We start from the raw sequence: 25,730 nt of genomic DNA, 5'->3' as shown, positions 1-25,730 counted from the left end.
TTCACTCATATCATTTTCTAATTCAAAAATTTCTTTTTCATTGTCGATGAATCCTTGTACCCTTTAGAATAAATATATAAAAGAAACTTACCGAAATATTTTCTCAAAGACGTTATGTTCAGTTATCTTTTATTTTAGAATCATGGTTCGATTAAGTGTTCTAGTCAAATATCTAGATTATTTTCTATGCTGTTTATAATTACATGCCCCCCTGGTTTTTAAGCAAAGCCGCCTTGAGTTTTATGTATTCTTTTTTAGTGTGGTCTTCCTTTGAAATTATAATACTTAGTAATTTTTTCCCCTGAAGTTTTTCTAGCTTCAGCAATATTTTTTCCTTATAATATTCTAGAGCATTTTAAATCTCAGTGTTTAAAATATTAGGTTTCCTTATTGAACGAAACCTAACATTTTATTGGTGATAACTTGTGGTCATACTGTTTGTTCTTTGTTGATTTTTCAACTCCGTAGCTTTATGTTAATACTTCCCTCTGCCATTATTCTCTGTTTCCTGCTTCTTTTAGAGTCAAGAGTTTCTGATAAAGATTGCAGATTAAATTATTGTGTCGGTAAGCCCTTGTATAAACGCGAAAGCAACTGATTCTAATAATCGTTTGATGTTCAGAGACTTAAAAAAAAAAGTTATGTCTATTTTAGAAAAGAGTATATACAAATTCATTGAGCTGCTGCCCTCATCAGTAACAAATACCTTTTGAATTTATAGCCTCAAAATGTGTCTATGTATTTACAAATTGTGGAAGTTCTACTGTAGTAGAACTAATACATATAGTACTAATATAGTACTAATAGTATTAGTATATAGTATATATATAGTATATACTATATGTGTTAGTACTATAATAACATATACTACTAATACATATAGCACATTATGAAACACACCAAAAATAGAAATCTTACAGGGCCAGAGATAAATTATTAATAGAAATTCTAATATTTTCTCCCCGTATCTCTGGTTTATTTAGCCTGTGCCCTAGGATGTATATGTCCGATTTGGAGACCACTGTTTCAGAGGTTAAGATTAAGCAGAGGGGAGTATGATGTTACTAAGTTGGCCCTTTGAAGTCAGTATCTGATACTACAGGTGGTGCTTTTCCCAGCAACTCTTACGTTGAGAATTTTCAGACTTACAGAAAGATTGAAATAATGTATTGAACACCTGCGTACACTTCGTCCTGATTGACTAATCATTAACATTTTGTCACATTTGCTTTATCTCTTTATGTATGTTTATATATACGTGTGTGTGTGTGTATCCGTGTTTGTGCATAGGTGTGTCTGTATGTGCATATGCACATATACTTTATTGTGTGAATAGACAAAGTTACAGACTTCGCACTAAACTATACACCTAAACATTTCATCATGTATTTCGTAAGGATAAGTACATATTCCTTCATAACCTAAACCTTTGTCACATCTAAGAAAATTAACAGTAATTCTGTAATATTATTCTTACCAAACATCCCCAAACTGTTTTATAGGGACAGTTTTTTAAAAATCCAGGAAATATATCACATTTTTAATGTCCATTTATTCTCTATTAATCTGGATTGATCTCTTCTTTCTTTATGATGTTATTTAATTAACTTGATGCGCTGTTCTCATTGTAGCACTCTTTATTATTAATTAATCCCCCAAATTGCAGTCAGAACTATGTGACTTATGGTTACAGGGGATGAATCTAAATTTTTAAAGCTCGTATCAGAAAACTGTACATACAAATGAACATTGTTAGCCTAAAGTATGGTTATTCTGTATAAGAGGCAGTGTGCTCAGGCCGTTGATGCTACCATGGCTCAGTACAGTTTTGTGTTCTCCCTTTCAAATTGCGTTCAGAGTACCTGAAGAAAATTTGTGCCCTTAAAAAAATAATTGGCTCCCTTCTCCACCATTCAAAACCAAATGAGCTTTTCTCAAGCTTGTGAATGTACCTGATTCACTCTGGATGGCTTTTAGGTATTTTAGCAATGTCATCAACAATTATAGGACTTTGTTTTGGGATGTGTACATTTTGGCATGTTTGTTTAAAAGGACTTCTCTTTACCTTTTAGTCATATCTTCTGTTAAGATATTGAAATCACTTCAGAGGAAGGGAAATCCTTTCTTTTTAAAAGTTCTAGTTTTTACTTATTTTCCTCGAATTGGTTGCCAAATTGGAATCAGGCCAACTAAAATTTATACCCACAGTCAAGTTAGAAACACACGCAAGTTACAATAATGTACACTATCAGGTTGTGAAATAGCTTGTTTAAGCCCTTACATTATTTCAGTTGGTTAATGGCTTTTAAAAAAAATAGAATAAATGTTTGGAATCCATTGTTTCTGTGGCAGGATATATGAAGTTTCTTAAGTGCAGGATAATTAAATATCTTGTTACTTTAAAAAGAGATATGTAAACAATTGAGAATGTTTTTGATTAATTATGTGTAATATTATGTTAGGCATTTAAGATGCCAAATGTGAAACGTCCATACGGTATGATTATTTTCCTCAGAACTAAAAACACACAAAAAATACCTATATACTGGTTTTGGATTTTGTTCCTTTTCCCTCAGAGAAAAATAAGTTTCAATTTAATATCTTTGATATTCTGTAATTTAAAAATACAATGATAACACTTAGTTGTGAAACATGACTGAAGAAGTTGTCGTGCAGAATACAGGTAAATTCATTTAATAATTACCAGAGAAGCTTCATTATAACAAGTCCATTTCTATAAATGGCAGACGGCACAGGATAAAATGAAAGATTTCAGTATTTGCATTGTAAAATGTCCGTTTTGACCACATGGGTTTTTTGTAAAGGCTGTGGTAATACTTTTGGTTGAAGAAAAGAATAAGAACTAAATTATGTTATGGGAGTTTATTGGAGTTCTATTCTGCTATGAAGTGGAAATTTCAGTTCATTGCCCTAGGAATTTAGATTTTAACCCAGATATACCTTTTCTCAAAAGAATATCTTGCTAGATATGTGATCCTGGGCAGTTCCATCAATCTCTTGGGCCTTCTAGTTAATTATAAATTGTAGTGTTAGTGTAACTGTTACATGATCCTTTGAAGCTTGCAGAAATTTTGTGCTTCAGATCCTCAGCCTCCCTGCCATTCAGCCTGAATAACTCATCTGTGCCACTGCAGTTACCTCATAGCTCAGAAAAGGAAACGGTACTGAAACTCGGGAACATGTTTCCAGCACACGGTCATAACAGTATACTCCCTGTGAGTAATCTGGGGATACCTGATGTTCATTAGTAAACTCCTGAGCCTTTTGTTGATGTTTGAGTGACCCCACCAGGAACATCTGCGCTTTGAGTAGAAGCACTTTCATTTGATAGTACTTTCACTTTCATTGGGGGAAGAATTAAATAATTACGACTGAAGCATATACTGTTTTCATATCTTCAAGCTAAAGGAGAGAGGTAGCATTGGACTATATGAAATTTTACCGTTTTTGATGTTCTTGTAGGCAGAGTTGGGTTTATTGACGTGAAAATGATGATGAAGCCAACATACTATATACTTGCCATCCTTTGGCTCTTTTATTTCCTAAGTAAGCAGATTACCTGAAATGTTAGAGAACTATGGAAAGTAGCAGTTTCCATCTTTGAGGCTGGCCAAGTGAGTTTTTTTCTAATATTCCAAATAAGGTACACAATCAGCAACGGCATTTTTTTACATCACAAATACTTGGCCTAGAAAAATGTCGTTATACATTGTTACAAGTTATTAATCTTAATACACATAAACATTAGCCATTAAAGGTTTTTTTTCTAGTCAACCTTTTTCTTGTATGTCAGTTAGTTACATGTGTCTTATTTTATATAGTTATATGAAACAATTCCAAGGGTAAAGTGTATATTTTTTAGTTTTCTTGTTTGCACTTTAGGCAATTACATACCCTGCTGGCATTAAAGAAAATTCTTTCCTAAATTAGTTTATGCTGAATCTGATAAAAAAGGCTTATATCAAGTATTCAGTAAGGTAGATAAGCTTTTTCAGAGGGGGGGAAAGACAAAATTTCCAATTGTTATCACTGGTTGTGTCATATCCTCCCTCTGTAAGCAGGAATAGTCACTGACTTTTCAGAATCTTTTTTGCTGTCTCATGCTAATTTTTTCAAGAATAATTTCGGGAGTGTATTTTATTGTTTATTTTAACTCTTTTCCAGCACTTGCATATATTTAACTATGAGGACCTATTTGAAAAGCAAAAAAACACCCTCAAATTTTATTTTATTTGCAACATGACTCTATGTTTATGCTTTCAGTGGGGAACATTAACATTGGGTAAGTGTCCAGTTTATACTAAATGTTTGTTTTATGTATGTTATAATTCACAATGGTCAGGGAAATTGTTCTCAAAAATTAAGCAGAGAAGGATAGATTAATAGCTAAAGGAGCTGAGTTTAGGCATAAAACATATTTGTTTTTAACAGTTTTGTCAAAAACACTTTAAGATTAAAAACTTTGAAGTATTATTTTCCATTTTTGACGAAGAGGTAAGCGTCATTAAATTAAAATTGACTAGCATGATCTAAATTACTGTGTGTAGTATGTTTTGAAAGTCCTATTTCTAAATATTCTTTTTATCTAGTAATTCACAGCTTATTAATCAAATGCTGTGTATAACTCATTTTTTTTCTGGGTATTTACAGCAAGAGCTATTGTCTGAGAAATGTAAAATTCTATACATAATGTTTGAAATCAATTCAAGGGCAACCTTAACGTTGTCTAGCAGATAACTCCTGTATATTGGACTTGAATGGTTGTAATTTTGGTGACCTGGAGCTCATAATAGAATACAGGAAATTCTGCTGTCATTCACGTATGTGCTCTAAAAATCACTGTGCTGTGCATAACTGCAAACTGAAAAAGCCTTAGGTTTTGTGGGGAGAACTGGTTAAACTTCAGCAATGACATACTAAAGAGTAAAAGTAAGAACCTAATTTAGGGGTTTCCCTGGTGGTCCAGTGGTTTGAACTCCGAGCTTCCACTGCAGGGGACACGGGTTCGATCCCTGGTTGGGGAACTAAGATCCTGCAGGCAGTGCAGCATGGCCAAAAAAAAGAAAAAAGAAAAATCTAATATAAACAGTATTAACTGTTTTACATGTTAAATGGTTTCTAGATACATGAATATTACAATAAATATGGCACTTTACCTTGAAAAAGACCTGAGGCATGCCTATGGGAGTGGGTGTGGGAAGGGTTGTATTTGTGGATTGACTGAAGGTGGGCGGAGGGCCCGCTGGTGGCGGAGGGCAGGTTGCGACACCAGACCTGGGTGAGCTGAGGGCGCTGGTGGTGTGAGGTGTGCACGCGTGTGTGTTTTGCCTATTCCTGCGTGTGTTTTGTGCGTTCCTGTGCTGCTCAGTTTAGCCGGGTACAGTTTTCCACGCTTCACCCACCATTTCTCCTGGACGAAGCCACGCAAACTGGAATTTGCATTTTGCTCACATTGTTCCTCAGTGTTCTCTCCTGCAGCAAGCTTTGTTTTCCAAACAGTCATTATATCAAAACTGACTCTCAGAGTCATTTAGAGATGGAGAATGAGTGGCTAGTCACTATTAATTTCTAACTTAAAAAAACACCTTTTATACTTTTAAGCGATTGATAAGAATTATGGATATCTAGGATACAAAGCTTTCTTTCCCCCTACTAGATCAGAAAGGATCCCAGCTGAGCATGTGAGCACATTCAAATTCAAAGAATTATGCGTTTTGCTTTATTATAGTGAGAATATATGCCCTACAACCTTGCCCTCTCCTTCCAAAAAAGAAAGGAAAATTAAGGAAAACCATTATATTCTGAGTTAAGTGGGCATAGCCATCATGCCATTATTTCCATTGATTTTTAAAAATTAACTATTAATTTGTCCTTCAGTTGGCTGACTTTTGAATGTGTACCAGGTTTTCAAGGTTTACTAACTGATTTCTAAATTTTTACCTATTTCGCAGCACTAAATATAGTAGAAGTACTTTTACAAATCAGAAAATATGAATACGGGTTATTTACATGTTCATTTTGACATCAACAGATTTTTGTTTTGTTGGACAAAATTCCTCCATTTATTTCTAAAGCATACTGTGTAAATGAGCGAGTCTTCCTAGGGGTGAGGTTATCCGTGTTGGTCACATCTACACTGGCTTATTGCATTCACTTTTCCTGGTCCTCAGTTTAATCATCTATAAAGTGAGTTATGTCTCTTAAGTTCTGTTCCAGCCGCACTTCCTCCAGGTGATGTGAAAAACAGCATCGCTTTAATTTTATTTATTTAACAAGCACTTGTGTCGTTCTTACTGTGGGATGGGTACCACTCTAAGTGCTTTTCAGATAACTCATTTAAACTAGGGTGACGTTGGAGGTGAGGAAACTGAGGCAGAGAGTTTGGAAATTTGCTGAAGGTCACCCAGCCAGATGAAGGCGAAGCGGGGGCTCGAACCTAGGTAAAGGTTGCAGTCTTGTCCATCAGTTTGTCATTGAAACGTTGATTCACTGTACCGTGTGGAAACTCTGGATGCAACTGTGGAGAATGAGGCAGGCCCCTGCTCTCCAGAATCTTCTCACTAAGGGAGGATTTTGTACTCGTGTGTGTGTGAGTGTGTGTGTCCCACATAAGGACTCCAAGGTAGATATCTGTGAGACTACCACATTAGAATGTAAAAATATACATTTTCAGGTTAAGTAATTGGTTCCATGTTTCTAACTGGTTTATTTAAGATGGCTTAAATAAACCACAGGGTTCTAATCTGATGGTGGTAAACTAGGTGAGATTCTTTCAGGGGACTATGGAGACACGGTAGTCAAAAGGCCTACTTAACTGATACCTAAGATTAATGATATGTGTAGAAATTAAAATAGTTATGCTGAATCATTTACCTTAAAAGTTCTTAGTCAAGCCAAACCCCCTGTATGTATGTTAATATGAGCTTCTTGAGGATCGGAATGGAATCTTTTTCATCTTTTTATCTGTATTGTGCCTAGAATAATATTTTTCCTACTGTATTCACTTAAGTGTTGAGTGAATGATCAATTCAGTTTTACAGTGTGCGAGATGATTCTGCAGAGAGCTCTGTGTCTGTCAGGGACCTGCCAGGAAGTCGAATTACACTCAGGAGGTCAGCTGCACAAGCTTTCGTGAAAGAACTACTTACTGAAGACTAAGGGAACGAGCAAGGGAAGTTGAGGCATCCTCTACCATCAGGACCCCTGAGTCAAAAGGGGTAAGTGCTCCATTCCAATGCACGGAGCCCAGTGAGAGCTGGACTCATTGGAGGAGGGACAGATGGACAGAGCTGTGACTGGCACAGCAGCAGGAAAGAGGCGCAAGGGGAGTGAATACCCTAGTGTCCCCTGCTGCCCTCGGATCTCCTGCTGGGCCGCTCATTGGCTGAACCCAACTGGAATACAGAATGATGGGGACATCCATGTGGGGGGACAAATGGAGAACAGCCAGCATGGGAGAAACATATCTGGATGTGTCTCAGTCCATTCAGGCTGCTATCACAGAATGCCATAGACCAGGTGCCTTATAAGTAACAGAAATTTATTTCTCACAGTTCTGGAAGCTGGGAAGTCCAAGGTCAAGACGCTGGCAGATTCAGTTTATGAGGGCCTGCTTCCTGGTTCATAGCTGTCTTCTCACTATAACCTCTAACAGCAGAAGGAAGGAGGTAGGCAGCTCCTTGGGGTCTCTCTTATGAGGGCACTAATCCCATTCATGAGAGCTCTGCCCTCATGACCTAATTGCCTCCCAAAGACCCCACCTCCAGACACCATCACACTGGGGCTTCGAATTTCAACATGAATTTTGCGGCGACATAAGTATTCGATCTATAGCATGATTGAAGTGTGCATTGTCATTGAATGCAATTTGATTCACTGCTTGCAAAAATATTAAAAATTTTCCTCTATCACTTGTATTATCACATATTTTATGAAAAGCCAGACATGTTCTAGGTGTTTTCTAGTTAATCGTTTAATATTCACATTGCTAAGAGTTTACATAAAGTACTGAATTTAAATTATCAGTAGGTGGGCTTCCCTGGTGGTGCAATGGTTAAGAATCCGCCTGCCAACGCAGGGGACATGGGTTTGAGCCCTGGTCCGGGAAGATCCCACATGCCGCGGAGCAACTAAGCCCATGCGCCACAACTACTGAGCCTGCGCTCTAGAGCCCACGAGCCACAGCTACTGAGCCAGCGTGCCACAGCTACTGAGCCCGTGTGCCACAACTACTGAAGCCCGCGCACCTAGAGCCCGTGCTCTACAACAAGAGAAGCCACCGCAGTGAGAAGCCCGCGCACCGCAACAAAGAGTAGCCGCCGTTCGCCCTGCTTGCTGCAACTGGAAAAAGCCCGCACGCGGCAACGAAGACCCAGTGCAGCCAAAAATAAATAAAATAAATTATCAGTAGGTGGTGCTGCTGAGATTGAATCCAGAAAAATCTATAACAGACACTTAACTGAAAGATTAGGATTCAGACAGGTTATGTGGGAAAGAATGTGACAGAGCCGTCAATTTCTGATTTATTGTTTTTCATGACATCTGAAAAGCACTGATTTTTAGAATTTTGATTTACTTAATATGTGGAATATTCTGGATTTGCCCAACAAAGGAGCAGCAGTGGATGTGTCTCCACAGAATCTGAAGGATAGGCATGTTATAGATCATTTTCTGACATGCTACACTGGGGATTAACTACTGCCTTCTTGATTCATTGCTTTGAGATATAAGCAATGAATCAAAATGTGCATCAAGATTTTTTAAATGGTTCGATTTTAATTTCCTGGAGAAGAGAATTACATGCAATTTAACAAGTGCCCCCAGCAATCCTTGTGGTCACACTGGTTTGGAAAATGCTGACAACCTGCAGCCTTCTTCTTCTGGCCTACGTTTCCTTATACACTCGGCCTGAGTTTTCACAAACATTCTGGGGTCACAGTCACCTTTGAAAAGGTGAAGAAAGCTGCGGATCTTCTCCCCAGAAAAATTCTCCCACCTAGAGTGTTACATATAATTTTAGGTGTTTCAGAGATATTTACTTATTTATTTATTTGATGTGGACTTTTTTTTTCAGGTCTTTTTTGAATCTGTTACAGTATTGCTTCTGTTTTATGTTTTGGTTTTTTGGCCGCGAGGCATGTGGGATTTTAGCTCTCTGAACAGGGATCGAACCTGCACCCCCTGCATTGGAAGGCAAGTCTTAACCGCTGGACCGCCAGGGAAGTCCTTCATAGATATTTATAGTCCATCTATATAGGCTATTTTATGAACCCCTGTCCTATAGAATAAGTTTAAAACTCCTCAGTCTAGATATCGAGGCTTCCCCTAACCTCGGCCCACCCCACTGATGGACCCTTTTGCCCCATTATTTCCATCATAACTCAGGAGGTGTGAAGATGAAAAGATTTTATAGATTATGTTCTTGACCATAATGGAAAAATTGAAATCAAAGAACCCGTATGGTTTCTGTACAGCCTACGTGAGTTCTTCATACTACAGAATACAGTCTATTGAGGAAATGATGTAGGCAGGATTTCATATTTTGCATCATTGACATCTTCCAGGAAAAAAAAAATGGTAAAGGAGATTGCGTTGACCTGTTAAGCCACTTTTTTCTAGACTCAAAGACAAGCCTTTTATTTCGAGCATAATTTTAGGGCCATGGCGTACCACAGGGAAATGTGTTCTGGCAGCACTGTGGTGAAGCATGAGGGTTCATGTCAGGCTTCTTCAGTCTTTTTCCAAAACTTCCTTTGGCATCACCAGGCCTGGATTCTACCAGCAGAGCTGTCAAGTCACTCAAAGTTTTCTTTTTATTATTGAGACTAATAGGTTTGTTACTAGTCTGAATCAACTTAGCAGTTTGCTACTGACTGTAATATAAGTTCAAAGTATTATCAATACAGAGGAAGGTCTGTAGACTAATTCCAATATCTTAGGTCAGATCCCCAATAGATATTAAAAATAGAAATCATATCTGGGCCATTACCTCTGTGATGGTGATTTAACCACTACGTTGTGTTCACTTCTATATTTATTATAATGATTAGCTAGCTGTTTATGTAAAATTGGTTTATCCACGCTTAAGTAATATAGGGAAAAAAACCCCATAACTCATGTTGAGTGGCAAGACAAAGTTTTTAAAAACACATGCAGAGTTTTAAAATGTAAACTTAGTTCTTTGTATATATGAGATTTTCATTTATTTATTTCCCATGATCTCGTTTTAACAATAGTGTAAAGTTGAAGATGGAATTCGGCAGATGTTTGAGCACCAGGGGAATCTAACAACTACTAAGTGGACAGAAGAAAAGTTGGCATAGCAGGCCTGACTGCCATTTTTTTGAAAGTCCTGTTTCCAAGGTTGGCCCTTGGCTGGCATTTGGGAACTTGGATTTGAGGAGGGTTCCCACCATTCTCACAACTGACAAGAGTGGCTCACTGGGCCTAAGCTATTTGCACAAATGGTGTGGCTTATGCTGAACACCTGCTTTCCTCTGGGAGGCTGGAATCTGGGGACATGTCAGGTAGAGAGTACCTACATGATCAGCCCCAGTAAAAACCCCAGGCACTGAGTCTAGAGAGCCTTCCTAGTTGGCAACATTTCACATGTGTTTTCACAGCTTGTTTCTGGGGGAATTAAACTCATCCTGTGTGACTCTGGACCAAGGACTCTTAGAAGCTTGTACCTGGTTTCCCTGGACATCCCCCTACGTGCCTTTTCCCCTTGCTGGTTTTGCTTCAGGTCCTTTCAGTGCAATAAATTACAGCCCTGGGTACAGTATGCTGAGCTCCGAGAGGCCTCCTAGTGAATCATCAAAACTGCGGGTGGCATTGGGATCCCTACAACACAACAAGATCCCATCACTGCCTTAAAGGAGGTCATGAATGTGTAAGGAAAGAAAACATGTACTTTAAAACTACAGCACGAGGTAGAATTTAGTAAGGCATTCAGTACTATAAGAAGAGATAAGGGCTAATATTGCAACTCGGGAGTTAGATACAGGCTTTAGTCATTTCAGTGTTTTGGAGCAAAAGTTTTTCTTCAATTTTATTGTGGTAATAATCGGTACACAAAAAAACCCACGTAATTAACGTGCACCCTTCTGTGAGTTTGGACGTATGTATATACACTCGCGTTACCATCACCACAATCAAGGTGATAACCATATCCATCATCTCCAGATCGTCCTTGTGTCCCTTGGTTTTGTTTTTGTGGTGAGAATACTTAATATGAGATTTACCCTCTTAAACTTTTAAGTGCATAATACTTTGATATTAACTACTGGCACAATGTTTTAGAGCCCATCGCTGGAACTTACCCATCTCATATAACTAGCTTTATGCCCATTGAACAACAACTTCCCATTTCTCCGTCTCCTGGTACCACCATTATATTGTCTACTTCTATGTGTCTGGCTATATTAGACGCCTCATATAAAAGGAGTCACGCAGCATTTGTCCTTGTGTGACTGACTGATTTCACTTATCACGTCTTCAGTGTTGTTGCAAAGAGTAGGGTTCCCTTCCTTTTTTTAAGGCAGAATAGTATTCCGTTGTATGTACATACCACAATTTCCATATCCATTCGTGCTAGTGGACACTTGGGTTATTTTCATTTCTTGGCTGTTATGAATAAGGCTGCAATGAATGCAGGAGTGAAGATACCTCTTCAAGATCCTGATTTCAGTTCCATCCTAGAAGTGGGATTGCTGGATCATCTGGTAGATGTATTTTTAATATTTTGAGGATGCTCCATACTATTTTCCATAGCAGCTGTACCGTTTTACATTCCCACCAACAGTGTACAACAAAGATTCCAATTTTTCCATATCTCTCCTCGCCAACCCTTTTTTTTTTTTTTTTTTTTTGGATAATAGCTATCTCAACAGGTGTTGTCTTGTTCCAGATTTGAGAGGAAAAATTTTGCTTTTTCACACTGAGTATGATGTTAGCTGTGGGCTTTTCATATATGGCCTCTATTGTGTTGAAGTAAGTTCTTCTATACTTGATATAATTTTTAGAGTGCCATGAAAAAGTGTTGAATATTGTCAAATACTTTTTTCTGCACGTATTGAAATAATCACATTACTTTTTGGTCCTTCATTCTGTTAATGTGATGTTGTCACATCGATTTGCATATGTTGAACTATCCTTACATCCTAGGGATAAGTCCCACGTGGTCATGGTTTATGATCCTTTTAATGTGTTGTTGAATTAAGTTTGCTAATGTTTTGTTGAGGATTTTTTATATCTATGTTCATCAGGAATATTAGCCTGTAGTTTTTTGTTTTTTTCTTGTGGTGTTTTTGTCTAGCTCTCCTATTAAGATGATGCTGGCCTAGTAAAAGGAGTTTGGATGTGTTCTCGCTTCTATTTTTAGAAGAGTTTGAGAAGGATTGGTATTAATTCTTAAATTTCGATGATAGAATTTACCTATGAAACCCTCTGGTACTGGGCTTTTTTTTTTGGTTGTTGGGAGATTCTTGATTATTGATCCAATCTCATTATTTGTTATTGATCTGTTCAGTCTTTCTGTTTCTTCTTGACGCGGTCGTGGTAGTTTTTAACGTTTCTTCTAAGTTATCCAATTTGTTGATATATCATTGTTCATAATAGTCCCTTATTTTTTTTTTAAATTTCTGTGGCATCAGTTGTAGTGCCTCCTCTTTTATTTCTGATTTTGAGTTTTCTCTCCTTTTTTTTCAGTTAGTTCAGCTAATGGTTTGTTGATATGTTTATCTTTTCAAAAAACGAACTAGTTTTATCTGTTTTTTGTATTGTTTTCCATTCTTTATTTCATTTCATCAGTTTCTCCTCTAGTCCTTATTATCTCCTTTATGCTAATTTTGAGCTTAGTTTGTTCTTCTTCTGTTTACTTGAGGTGTAAAGTTAGGTTGCATGAGATCTTTCTTAATGTAGGTGTTTATCACTAAAAGCTTCCTTCTCAGTACTGCTTTTGCTGTATCCCCTAAGCTTTGGTATATTTTGTTCTTTTTTTTCATTTGTGTCAAGATATTTTTAAATTTCCCTTTTGACTTCTTCTTTGACCCAGTGGTTGTTCAAGAGTGTGTTGTTTAATTTCCATGTATTTGTGTGTTTTCCTGATTTCCTTTTGTTACTGATTTCTAGTTTTATTTCATGGAAGAATGCAATAAAATAAAGTAAAAAAGATTTCAGTCTTCTTAAATTTGCAGTGACTTGTTTTGTGACTTAGCATGTGATCTATCCCAGAAAATGTTCCATGTATGCTTCAAAAGAGTATATATTCCACTGCTCTTGGTTTGGAATATTGCGTATAGGCTGTTAAGTCAAGTTGGTTTATCATGTTGTGCAAGTCTGCTGTTTAGTTATTCACCTGCCGTCTGAAAGGTACATCCATTGTTGAAAATGCAGTATCATAGTCTCCTACTCTTATTGTTTTGCTGTCATGATATGTCTTGATGTATTTCTTTGTGAACTGATGATTTTCCATAGTGGTATGCTTTGATTTCCCTCCTCTTTATCTTTCTTGTATCTACTGTTAGATTTTGCTTTGTGGTTACCATGAGGTAAAACATCTTAAAAATATAAAAGTCTATTTTAAGCTGCTAAGTTTGATCCCTTATAGAAATTCTACCCTTTTACTTCCCCCCACTTTATGTTTTTGATGTCACTGTTTATCTCTTTTAATATTGTGTATACATTAACAAATTATTGTGTCTACAGTTTTTTTGTGTTTTTTTTTTGGCCATGCCATGCAGCTTGCGGGATCTTAGTTCCTGACGAGGGATCAAACCCGGGCCATGGCAGTGAAAGCGCAGTGTCCTAACCACTGGACTGCCAGGGAATTCTCTGTCTTTTTAATACTTTTGTACTTTAACCTTTATACTAGCATAAATGATTAACACACTGCCGTATTAGAGTATTTCAAATTTGACTATATACTTTACCAGTGTTTTATCTTTTCATGTTTTCAAGTTACTGATTAGCATCCTTTCCTTGATGAAAAAAAGACTTGGAAGAACTACTTCTAGTATTTCTTATAGGGCAGATCTAATGGTGATGGAATCTTTCAGATTTTGTTTTTTGAGAAAGTCTGGATCTTTCCTTCATTTCTGAAAGACAACCTTGTTGGGTAAAGTGTTCTTGTTTGGCAGGGTTTTTGTGTTCGTGTGTTTGTTTCCCCAACACACTGAATATATCATCTGACCCTGTCTTGGCTGGCAAGGTTTCTGCTGAGAAATCTGCTGATGGACTTATGTCGGCCCTTATATGTGAGGAATTTATTTATCTTTTTTCTTTAATTGTCTCTTTGTCTTTGATCTTAGGCTGTTTTATTATAATGTATCTTGGAGAAAATCTTTTTGAATTGAAATTTCGGGACGACCTGTTAGCTTCATGAACTTGGGTGTCCAAGTCTCCCTCCAGATTGAGAAGTTCTCAGCCATTATTTCTTTCAATGAGCTTTCTGCCATGTCTCCCTCTTTTCTTCTGCGACTCCAATAATGTGTAGATCGTTTCTCTCAATGGTGTCCCACAGTTCTTGGAGGATTTGTTGACTCTTTTTCATTCTTTTTTCTTATGCTGCTCTGACTGAAGGATTTCATATGACCTATATCCTAGTTTACTAATTTTTTCTATTGTGTGGTCAAGTCTGCTATCAAAGCTCTCTATTGAGGTATTCAGTTCATTTTATTCTTCAACTCTAGGATTTTTTTTAATAGTTTCTGTTTCTTTGTTGAACTTCTTATATTGTTCATGCATTGTTTTCCTAGTGTCCTTTAGTTGTCCCTGCTTTAATAGGGTTATTTTGAATTCTTTGTGAGACAGTTCATAGATCTCCCTTTCTTTAGGGTCAGTCACTGGAGCTAATCATGTTACCTTGATTATTAGTGATCCTGTGGCTTTGTGTTGGTTTCTGTGCATTTGAGGAAGTAGGCACCTCTTCCGGTTTTTACAGATTGGCTTCAGCAGGGAAAGCCCTTTACTAGTGAGACATTCCAGGTGAACCATCTGGTGTTGTCTGTGGTTGGCCTTGCTGATGGAGGCCCTGGGCTGGCAGCTCTGGTGCCTGGATCAGCAGATGGGCAGGCTTGGTGCCTGAGTCCTCGTGGTCAAGCCTGGATCCTGGCTCCACAGAGCCAGCTAAGTGCTGTGAACCTGGGGTGAGCCCAGTGTCTGGGTCTGCAAGTGTTGGCTTGCTGCTAGGCTGGGCACCTGGCTTCATGGAGCTAACAAGGTGCTGGGGTGGGTTGGGAGCCTGGGTCTGTGATAGCAGACCTGGCACTGGGCCTGGCCGGGAGCCTGGGTTCATGGGGGCCAGTCTGGTGCCAGTGCTGGGATGGGCTGGGATCCTGGGTTTACAGGAGCCCACCGGAAGCCTGACACCACAGGAGCCACCTGGGGCTGTGGAAGCTGGCAGTGCTGGGTTCTGCAGTGAAGCTGGGTGCTCACTTCATTCTCCTGCTGCGGGAAGGATGTCTGTTTCCCCAGTGGGCTGCCCAGGTTTAGGTAACTTCACATAATGTGATTATCTTTCCTGCCATCTTCAGTGGCTCTTTTCTTATTTCTGTGCTCCATCCAGGTGCTGTAATCCCTCACCTGGAGCTCTTAGCTCTTCTGAAGGTATTTTTACATGTGGATAGTTGTTCCAGCGGATGTTTCTGGGAAAGGATGGGCACTGGACATTCTAATACTGCCATCTTGCTGATGTTACTCCATCCCATTTTGTTCCTGTGTTCTCCTGATTTTGCTTAGTTGTTTATCTGTGTTCTTTGTAGTTCATTGGGCTTTTTAAGATGATTAGTTTGAATTCTGTGTCCGTTTGTGGAACTCCATTTCTTTAGGGTCAGTAACTAGAAGTAAATGTTTCCTTTGGTGGTGTTATGTTTCCCTGATTCTTTGTGATGTTTGTATCCTTTGTTGGTGTCTGTGAATTTCAAGACCGTCTCAACAGGCTGGCTCCAGAAAGGAAAAGACTTCATCAGTGTGACTCAGCCTGGCCTGGGATCCTGGGATTCTGTTTTTTGGTGGCATCCACAGGCAGGGGTGTTCACTTCCAGGGTCCTTGGGGTCTGTAGTTCAACAGTGCTTGTGGGGTTTGTGATGGGCAGGACTGGCTGGTGGGGTCTCTAGTTGAATGGGGCCGGCTGGTGGAGCTCTGTGGTCAGGTGGGGTCGTTTGTGCGGCTGCGGTGCCGTCTCTGAGATCTGTGTGTACTAGCCGCTGAAAACCCCTACCTCTTTTTAACTTCTTAACCGTCTCCAGGTGGTCTAGCTGTGCCAGTTTCTTCAGTTTTCTGCATGAGGTGAGACAGAAGTGGGCCTCCTGAGGAGTGCCCTGAAATGCTGGGAAAGTTGGATATGCACCTTGGCCTCTCTTTTCTCCACTAGAGAAATCATGGGCCAAAGGGGATCCTTCTTGGTGTTGATGTGCCGGCTTGGGGGGCGTTGGGGGGCAACATCTTGCAGATGTCACACCTTGGAGCAAACTTAAAAGTCTATTCTATTAAGACCTTTGAAGGAATCTTCTATTTCTCTAGCTAGACTAGTTTCTTGAGCTCGAGAATGTGCCTGCTTTTATTCAGGAAACTTTACCTGAACCTCTGGGTTGACCATGTCCCCTTCCTCTCTGCACTGAAGATGACTCAGACACGCATCTCTCATTGCACTCGTACTGAAATGATTCATGGCTCTATCCGTCTCTTCAACCAGATCGTAAGCCTGTAAGGGCAGAGAGCATCATGTCTTGGTCATCTTTGTATCCTTGCATTAGCATAGTAGCTAGCATAGAGAGTCCACTCAGTTCATTTGTGAATTCATTATGTCACTCATTCAATGAATAATTATTGAGATCTTACTATGTGCTAAGCACTAGTCTAGTATGAGTATATAACAGAGAGCAAAGTTGGTAAAAATTCCTGCCCTAAAGAAACTTACCTTCTAGTTGGGGGAACAGACAGTTAACGTAATAAATAAGTCAAATAAACATTATGCTATTAATAAGTAAAAGAAAAAGTGAGGAGAAGGATAAGAAATTGAAGAGGGAGAATATTGGAATTTTGGATAAGCCGTCTCACTGAGAAAGTGTCATTTAAGTAAAGACCTAAAGAAAATGAGGTAGTTGGCTCTTTGGATATCTGCAGGAGACAGCAGCAAGGAGGAGGGCTGGGGGAAGCCTTGACGCCTGGCATGTTTGAAGAATATTGAGAGAGAGTAATAGGAAATGAAGTCAGAGAGAAATGTGCTGAGTGGTAGGGCCTTGAAAATTCTGGTAAAGCCTTGGGCTTTTACTCTAAATGAGATGAGAAGCCAATGGGGGGCTTTTGACAGAGAAGAGATCAGCTGACTTCATTTAATGTTTATCAAACTAAATAGTCCAAGAAGACATATTAATTATGTACATTTATAGTCTAAATGGTAATTTAGGTCAGAAGATTCCAAACCCACAATATCTTTAAAACTATCCTCTTAAAACAAACCAAAACAAACCTGCACCGTGCAATGGAGTTAGGGAACGTTGCATTTAGGCCAACCACTTAGAGATTTTGATCTAGCTAGATTAACCAAAATAACTGGATAATCGTCACTTCTGCATACTTTCTGAAGATATGGGTATATCTACTCACATTGTTCTCAAGTTATTTTATCTTAAGTAAGGAACAGTTGGAGTGCTGCAAACCTACCATCATATCCTTAACCATGAAGATTTGGGAAATTTAGGTTAAATCATTCTTGTGAACTTTGGGATGAATATGCGGTAGTTAATTAGGGCTGCATCTACACTCAAATGGATTTTATTTCTTTGCTTAAATTTGTCACTTTGGAATACTCAAAGGTCAACTAGATTATGGTAGTCCCTTAAAAAAAAAAAGCTGAGAATTATTGTAAAGAATGAAGTGACTTCCTGCCCCTCTTTAATATTCTAATTCTTAGGTCCCATTTATATACCACTACACACAATTTGTGTTTATATAACAGGAGTGGGAAGTTTTAGTTCTTCCTTTCTTTCCTGCTTTCTTGAGATCTGGACAATTATGATAGAAAAAATTTTACAAGAGAGCACCATTACTTTTAAAAAGTAAGGACATTCTAGGGCTTCCCTGGTGGTGCAGTGGTTAAGAATCTGCCTGCCAATGCAGGGGGCATGGGTTCAAGCCCTGGTCCAGGAAGATCCCACATGCCTCAGAGCAACTAAGCCCATGTGCCACAACTACTGAGCCCACACCCCATAACTACTGAAGCCCGCATGCCTAGATCCCGTGCTCTGCCGCGATGAGAAGCCCACACACCGCAACGAAGAGCAGCCCCCATTCACCACAACTAGAGAAAGCCCGCATGCAGCAACAAAGACCCAACGAAGCCAAAAATAAATAAATTTATTAAAAAAAAAAAGTAAGGACATTCTATACAATTTGTTAATTTGAAGAATAAAGTCACTAGATATTAAAAGGGTTACAAGCGTGAATACGCTGTCGTCTTTGCTCTTACAAAGTTGTTTATTTATAAATAGCCAGAGAGATGAAATTAATCCTTTCCCTATAATATGAATTTGTATAGTCTGGACTATGACAGCATAACATTAGTAAAGGGGCTTATATCACATGGTAACATAATCTTACTGAGTTTACTTCAGGTGATTTATTTGATGACATCATCTTATGAGGATCAGTAATGTATTTTGGAAACACTCTTTGGAAATGATAAATAATCAGTAAATTAGGCGTAGGGACACACTTTTGCCTCTTCCCTGGGCTCTTCGTAGATCCAGCTTGATCCCGAGAGCAGTTTCACTGCCACCAGACCCTGCCTTTTTGCATATCAACACCACATGATCACAGGAAACAAGCCACGGATATGCCAGAACATTCCTGGCAGTTTGTACATTTTGTTTCACAGAATGAAATGCCGAAAACAATGAGCAAAACCTGAGATTACAAATGATCTTACTAACAATTTAAGAGACTGTCCATTTTTGACTTCCTGCCTGCAGGAAGGAAATGACAGTTGGAAGTGTGGAGAACAGGTGCTACCCTGGACAGCATGATATCTTCTGCTTACTAAAATAAAAAACACTGCATCAACACTCCTGTGTGGAAGTGAGTTCTAACCACAAGACTCAGTCTTTCCACCACAGACCCAGCTTCAGAAAACCAAATCTGTTTCCTACCAGGAAGTTGTTAAAGCCAGCATTAAAGAGCAGACTCGGGGACAGATTTCTCCAAATCAGTCTTGTGCAAATCCAAGTAAAGAATTTGGGTGGTTTGAAAATGTCCCCCTCCGTGTCCTTCTAATTACTGGCAGTGCAATTGCATGGCGGACTCATCAGGGGACTTAGAAGGGGAGGAATCAGGATTGGCATAAACTGGTCCCAGCTGAAGGGGTAGGTGATCGTAAACCCTCCCTTGTATCCCTTTGTCTTTGTCTCTGAGTCAGGGGTGTAGCATTATTTTTTCCCCAGTAGCTTAATGCTGGCATCATGGCTTTCTTTTTCTTTGGCAAGCTCGCTAGTTACTCTATCCCTCATGAAGGAAACTTTCCTGCCTCCCATTCTGTTCTGGAAAATTTAGACAAATGATACTTTGGAAGGGCTGAGGACCCTGAAATGATTAAAGGCTATGCCTCGGACCAGACAATTACCAGACAGTCCTCTTCAACGTCCTTCATTAACGATGCAAATTCATCATGGATATGCATTCTTGAGGGCATGTGGGTTGGAAAATGTTGGGAAAGACATTGTAACATTGGGACCTATAAAGTCTTTGTGAATGCTTGTAAGGGGCATAGTCTTTTCTGAACACGCATCGTGAGATTAACAAGCTCTGCAATCCCCAGGGGCTTTGTCCTTGGAGCCATGGCTATCTAGGAAGGAGACATGGCGGCTGTCATTGGGACCACTCAAGAACATTGAAACTCATGAGCTGAGTGAACAGATTGTATTGGGACAGGTAGTACATGACTTCTCCTTCTGAAGGGTCAGTGTAGGAACTGCATTCTCTTGGAATGAAAGACGAGTTAGCCATTTTCACAGCCTAGCACATTCTCCCCACTGCCCACCACTTCTCTTACCCTTCATCTGTTCATTCCTTCCTTTCCCAAGTATGTACTAAGGGCCTATTATGTGCCAGGCATTGTGCTGAGAAATGATGGTACAAAGATGAAAGCAGATGTTCTCTGCCTTCAAGGAGCTTGCGGTTTTATGTAGGGAGACAAGTGCTACAGTGGGAGTATTTGAAAGCTATTTTACATACAGGAGGAAATACTCACTTCTACTTGGAGAAGGAGAGTAAGGAAAGGTTTCACAGAGGCTAAAACCCTTAATCTGGGCTGAAGGGTGAAGACTACATTTATTCACACTCTCCTGTGAGGTCAGGAGAAGACATTCAAATTCAACCCTAACTGCCCAGGGAGGAAACAGTTCTTCAGGGCATTCCCCCATCTCCTGCTTGCCTCTTGGCTATTTCACTGCTATTAACTACAGCCACTGCAGGGATAAGTGGGAGTGAAATTTGCTCATTTTGCTTGGAAGTGAGAGAAAACAAATTTGTGGAGGGAAGATTCTAAAAGATAGAGCACAACATTTTTATTAAGCTGGAATTTCTTTGTTCAATTGACTTTTTTTTTTTTTTGTGGTACGCGGGCCTCTCACTGTTGTGGCCTCTCCTGTTGCGGAGCACAGGCTCCAGACGCGCAGGCTCAGCGGCCATGGCTCACGGGCCCAGCCGCTCCGCGGCACGTGGGATCTTCCCGGACCGGGGCACGAACCCACGTTCCCTGCATCGGCAGGCGGACTCTCAACAACTGTGCCACCAGGGAAGCCCCAATTGACTTAAAAAAAAATTTTTTTTTTTAAGATGTTGGGGGTAGGAGTTTATTAACTTATTTATTTATTTTTGCTGTGTTGGGTCTTCATTTCTGCGCGAGGACTTTCTCCAGTTGTGGCAAGTGGGGACCACTCTTCATCGCGGTGCGTGGGCCTCTCACTATCGCAGCCTCTCTTATTGTGGAGCACAGGCTCCAGACGCACAGGCTCAGTAGTTGTGGCTCACAGGCCTAGCTGCTCCGTGGTATGTGGGATCCTCCCAGACCAGGGCTCGAACCCGTGTCCCCTGCATTAGCAGGCAGATTCTCAAGCACTGCGCCACCAGGGAAGCTCCCCCAATTGACTTTTATTAGTCTAAAATTATTTTCTAATTTTTATGCTTGTGAAATATTCCATCTATGCAAATATTAATTTAAAAAACAACGCAAAAACCCCTCTGCCCCAACTCACCCATTCCCCAGGGATATCACTCTTAACAGTTTGGTGGATTATCTTTCTGGATCTTAAATTTACATTTAAATCTACAACTATAGTATTTCAGAACAAACATCCATTTCTTCTCTCTCCCACCCCTCTCCCCACCTCACTGCATCATGAAAATTCTTAAAATTATTTTTCAGAGAAAATACATTATACTATATAAAGAAGATTGCTGTAACAATATATAGATCTTGCTTTGAGTCAATAGAAAAATCGATACATAAGTTCATTTGTACCATTTTTTTTTTTAGATTCCATATATAAGTGATATCATGGGAAAGAATCTAAAAAAGAGTGGATGTATGTATATGCGTAACTGATTCACTTTGCTGTACAGCAGAAGGTAACACAACATTGTAAATCAACTATCCTGCAATAAAAATTTTTTTTAAAAATAAAGGTTTCTTAGAATTCCCCTGTGAAACCAAAAAAAAAAAAAAGAAGAGGAAAGAAAAGAAAAGAAAAATCAATGCAGGTCAAAATTCACCTTCTCTAATCAACTTGACTTTGATTTTTTTTCAATCCTCTCCTCTGAATCATCCAGTAGTTTTATATATTGTATCTGTATGATATTTGGCCCCTGCTCATAAACACATTTTTCTTTTTTTTTTTTTGGCTTATATTCAAGCCCTTTGGTTGCAAAGAATGGAAGCCCTGTTTTGTAAGAATACAGGTGACCTGGAGAGTCAAGCAGCTGGGGGACTGGTTTTCTTTGTGTGCTTGTATCGCCCCATCGATCTGTCCCAGTCAGCTCACTCTCTGGATTGACCTCCTATTCCCTCACCATTTGGCTTCCATTTGTTCATTCATCCACTCATTCATTCATTCACTCACTCATTCATTCAGCTAGTTACTGAGTTTGACCACATGTCAGGGGTGGTTCTAGCACATACAGTTTGAGCCGCTCTGATCCTGACTCAAAATCATGGCCTCCTTTAACTCCACTTGTCAAATTCTCCACATTTTTTAGTTCAAATTCCTGTGGGTGAGAAAGTGATTGGCCTAGGTTATGCCAGGCCACGTTTAGACGGCTGGACCTTCTGTAGCCCCGTGCCTGTTCATCCAGATGTGGCTAGAGGAGGGTGGTGGAGGCCTGGGCAGGGTAGGGCTGTCCAACTCACTCCGTACACCTTCTTAGGTCCTACCTGTGTGTCTGTGTCATCTCCCTACCAAAGCGTAAGTCACTCACTAAGCCTCTACCATGATCTACCATGATGTTACAAGGGTAACACAATCAGTGTTTCCTTCACATGGAGTTGGGCTCGTTGTGGGCAGAGGACAACAGTCATAAACTCCCTGCCACTCAAAGCACAGCTAGTATCAGGGCGTTCCCTGTGGTGGAGAACAGCTGGTCCCATCACATGAATGTAACACTCTTGGCCTTATCTTTGAAGGTAAAGGTGAAGAGAAAATAGGAACTGGAGGAAGATTAGAGGCGAGAAATATAAAGTGAGTCTCAGTTTCAAATTCCCGTACATGGAAATAAATGGAATTACAGTCCAGGTAAGAGCCAGGCTGTTTTTACTCGACACCTGTCTTCAATTACTCAGATCACAATTCCTATTAATACACAAAATTTGTGGAAGAAGTTATAATACATTGTAGCACTAGATGACTCAAGACCGAGGGTTAGGAGGTTAAAATCTAGCTTGTATCTAGTATCGTTTAAATAGAAACTTCGTCAGGGATGATACAGAGAACTGATGTCAATGGTATGCTATGAGAAATAGTTGCCTTAACAGAACCGCTGCTCAGATGGTTTTCTGCCGCATCCTTTCGTATTCTTGCTGTCCTTCTTCCAAGTCTCTTCTTGCATTTGTGAGGGCTTCTGCTCCACATCAGTGGATTCGAGGTCAAAGAGGGTAACTTGACCGCTAGAGGAGCCACCTGTCTGATTATCCTGCAGTGGGAGGGCAGGAGGTGTGAATCCTTGGGGCCACCCCCAGAATCCTAGGTGCATCCCGAGAGCCAGGCAGCCCCGGGGTCCCTTCTGCAAAGGGCCTTGGGGGAGAGAAGCTGAGAGAAATGCACGCGGGGGTCGGGTGGTGAGGTGGGGTGGCATCTGACACAAAGCCAGCAGGTAGGAGGGGTCGGGTCAGCGTGTGTGGGTGCTGGACTCTCCTCGTCACTCCTGCACTTGATGTATCAGGCTCCTCTGTGGCGCCCAGGTGGCTTCCCTGTCTCTAGGTTAATACCATTCCTGCCCTCCCTTCACATCAGCACCGTCCCTCCTTTCCAGGTGTTCAAGTGACTCCTCTGTTCAGAAAATGCTTTTTGACACAGACACACACATGTGCACACACGCACACACACACGCCCCAAATCCTTCATGGGACGTGGACGTTCTGACCCCAGACGATTTTTCTAGCATCACTTGCCCCTGGGTCCTGCCATACACACCGGACTCACCACCATTCCTCCCTCCTTGCTTCTTTGCCTGCCTGAAATGTCGCTGACACCCCAACACCCACCTTCGGGCCTCATCATCATCTTTCCCTCCCCTTCCCACAGCCCAAAGAGGAAGTTCTCTGGGGTACCGTGGCATTTAGGCTATACTTCTGACCTCAGTTAATTTTTTGTTGCCGTAGGTTTGTTTCCTCCATGGATTGTGAGCGTTTTCAAGGCAGGAACCTTTGTCCCTCATTCACTGTCGTACCCCACACCCAGCAGAGTGCTCATCACAGCTGTTCCAAAGCGGTTTGCAAAGGAGGGATATTCACGGGGACCACTGTTGTCTTTTAAATATTTGATATTTGCTTTTGGACTAGATATAGATAACTCTGCATGTGTCGGTCCTGACAACCAGTTCCTCGTATCGCCATGTTAGCTTCCTGACCCGCAAAATAAAAATAATGTTAGTCTGTGTTGCATAGCAATCAATGTGCAAGAACAAATAAATATTTCAAGTACCGGGAAGAAGTCTTGTTAGGAGACTGGCAAAGTGAATCCAAACTCCCTTTTCAAGCCCTTGGAAGAAAAATGAGGGGTCATTCTCCTAGATGAAGACTCAGATTTTGGGTTTTTCCCTTTGCCTGAATTTGCTTAGATATAAAAATAGGGGATTGGGGGCTTCCCTGGTGGCGCAGTGGTTGAGGGTCCGCCTGCCGATGGAGGGGACACGGGTTCGTGCCCCGGTCCGGGAGGATCCCACATGCCGCGGAGCGGCTGGGCCCGTGAGCCATGGACGCTGAGCCTGCGCGTCCGGAGCCTGTGCTCCGCAATGGGAGAGGCCGCAGCAGTGAGAGGCCTGCGTACCGCAAAAAAAAAAAAAATAGGGGATTGGATTATGTCTCTTCTTCCCCTTTAACTCTAAAATTATATTATTGCAATGGTTCTACTTAACAAGTGTTAAACATTGCATAAATGTTTTCTTGTGCTCAAATTCACAATAAAGACTACATTAAAAGATCCCACTTTTACTGATGCTCCAAAGCATGTTCTGAAATTCATTTGACTTGTAGTAACGGATGTGCAAACACATTAAGTGATCACTTCCACAACTGCTCTGTTTCTTTAAGAGACCTCGGTTGTTAAGTTGGAAGATCACTGAACCATATGAGGGTCAATAAAAGAATAAAAAGTCACTGGTTAGTGATTCGAGTACAAGGAACTTGATCCCAGTTCAGTGTCTGTGAGTCCATATGCCGCTCCCGGTCAGAGTGGTAGCGTCTGGTCCCCAGGCTCGCTCTTCCAGGATGGCTTCGAGGAGACTGATGAAGCTGCTGTTCTTTGAGCTCCTTGAGCTTGCTGCTTTCTCTGTCCCCACGCTGGTGATAATGGAACAGTTTGCCGATGCCTATCAAAGCACAAGGGGTACACCTGGCAAAACGCATTATTGGCTGATTGTTTCCTGTTCCATCGCCTATGTATCTTCAGTGACTCTTTTGATTTGGGTTCCCGTGAAACTTCTCTTGTACAGGAAACGTCATCTTTACCAAAAAATCAAAGGATGGTAAGTAACAGAATTCTTTAGCAGGGAACCCCTGGGATGCTTTCAAAGAGATTTTCTCATGTACTCTGGGTAAGGATGTTAGTGTAGCACACAGGTACATAATGTGAGATTAAGGAGAGGTAATAATCACTGTTTATATAAATGTGTTCCTATTATGGTATCTTCCATATTTTTTATCGGGTCATTTTTTACTGACGTGTTCCTAAGAGCTAGCATGAATCTCTGATACTCTGAGTAGTAATTGTTGTACTAATTCCTCTGTACACAGAACTGCACAAAGTTTTCACAGTTAATTTACAGAAATCATAACTGTAAGGTTCTAATATAGAATTTTTTCTTTTGTGTAAAACTGAAAGTAATGTCTATGTTAAAATGTTTATATTGCATTATTTTGTAGCTCTAAGGCGTCCTTTGAGCATTAACCAACTGAGATTTTTAAGCAAATTGGTTCCTTTACTTAGATTTAAAAAAATTT

General features: G+C 40.2%; 1 protein-coding gene across 1 annotated transcript in view; it reads left to right on the top strand.

Moving 5' to 3' along the window:
- The first annotated feature begins 3,274 nt into the window (after nt 1–3,274).
- The window catches only part of TMEM236 (transmembrane protein 236), an 81,621-nt gene continuing 59,165 nt past the window's right edge, over nt 3,275–25,730 (top strand). Inside the window, 1 exon segment of the mRNA XM_089906369.1 lies at nt 3,275–25,255. Within this exon segment, the coding sequence (XP_089762495.1) occupies nt 24,945–25,255 (311 nt within the window). The 5' untranslated portion in view covers nt 3,275–24,944.

The sequence above is a fragment of the Delphinapterus leucas genome, chromosome 2 (genome assembly GCF_059928025.1).
Source record: "Delphinapterus leucas isolate spDelLeu-1000000601 "Yukka" chromosome 2, BTC_Dleu_Yukka2, whole genome shotgun sequence".
Lineage (NCBI taxonomy): Eukaryota > Metazoa > Chordata > Mammalia > Artiodactyla > Monodontidae > Delphinapterus > Delphinapterus leucas.
The sequence above is the reverse complement of the archived record's forward strand: the minus strand, read 5'-3'. Positions and strand labels throughout refer to the sequence as shown.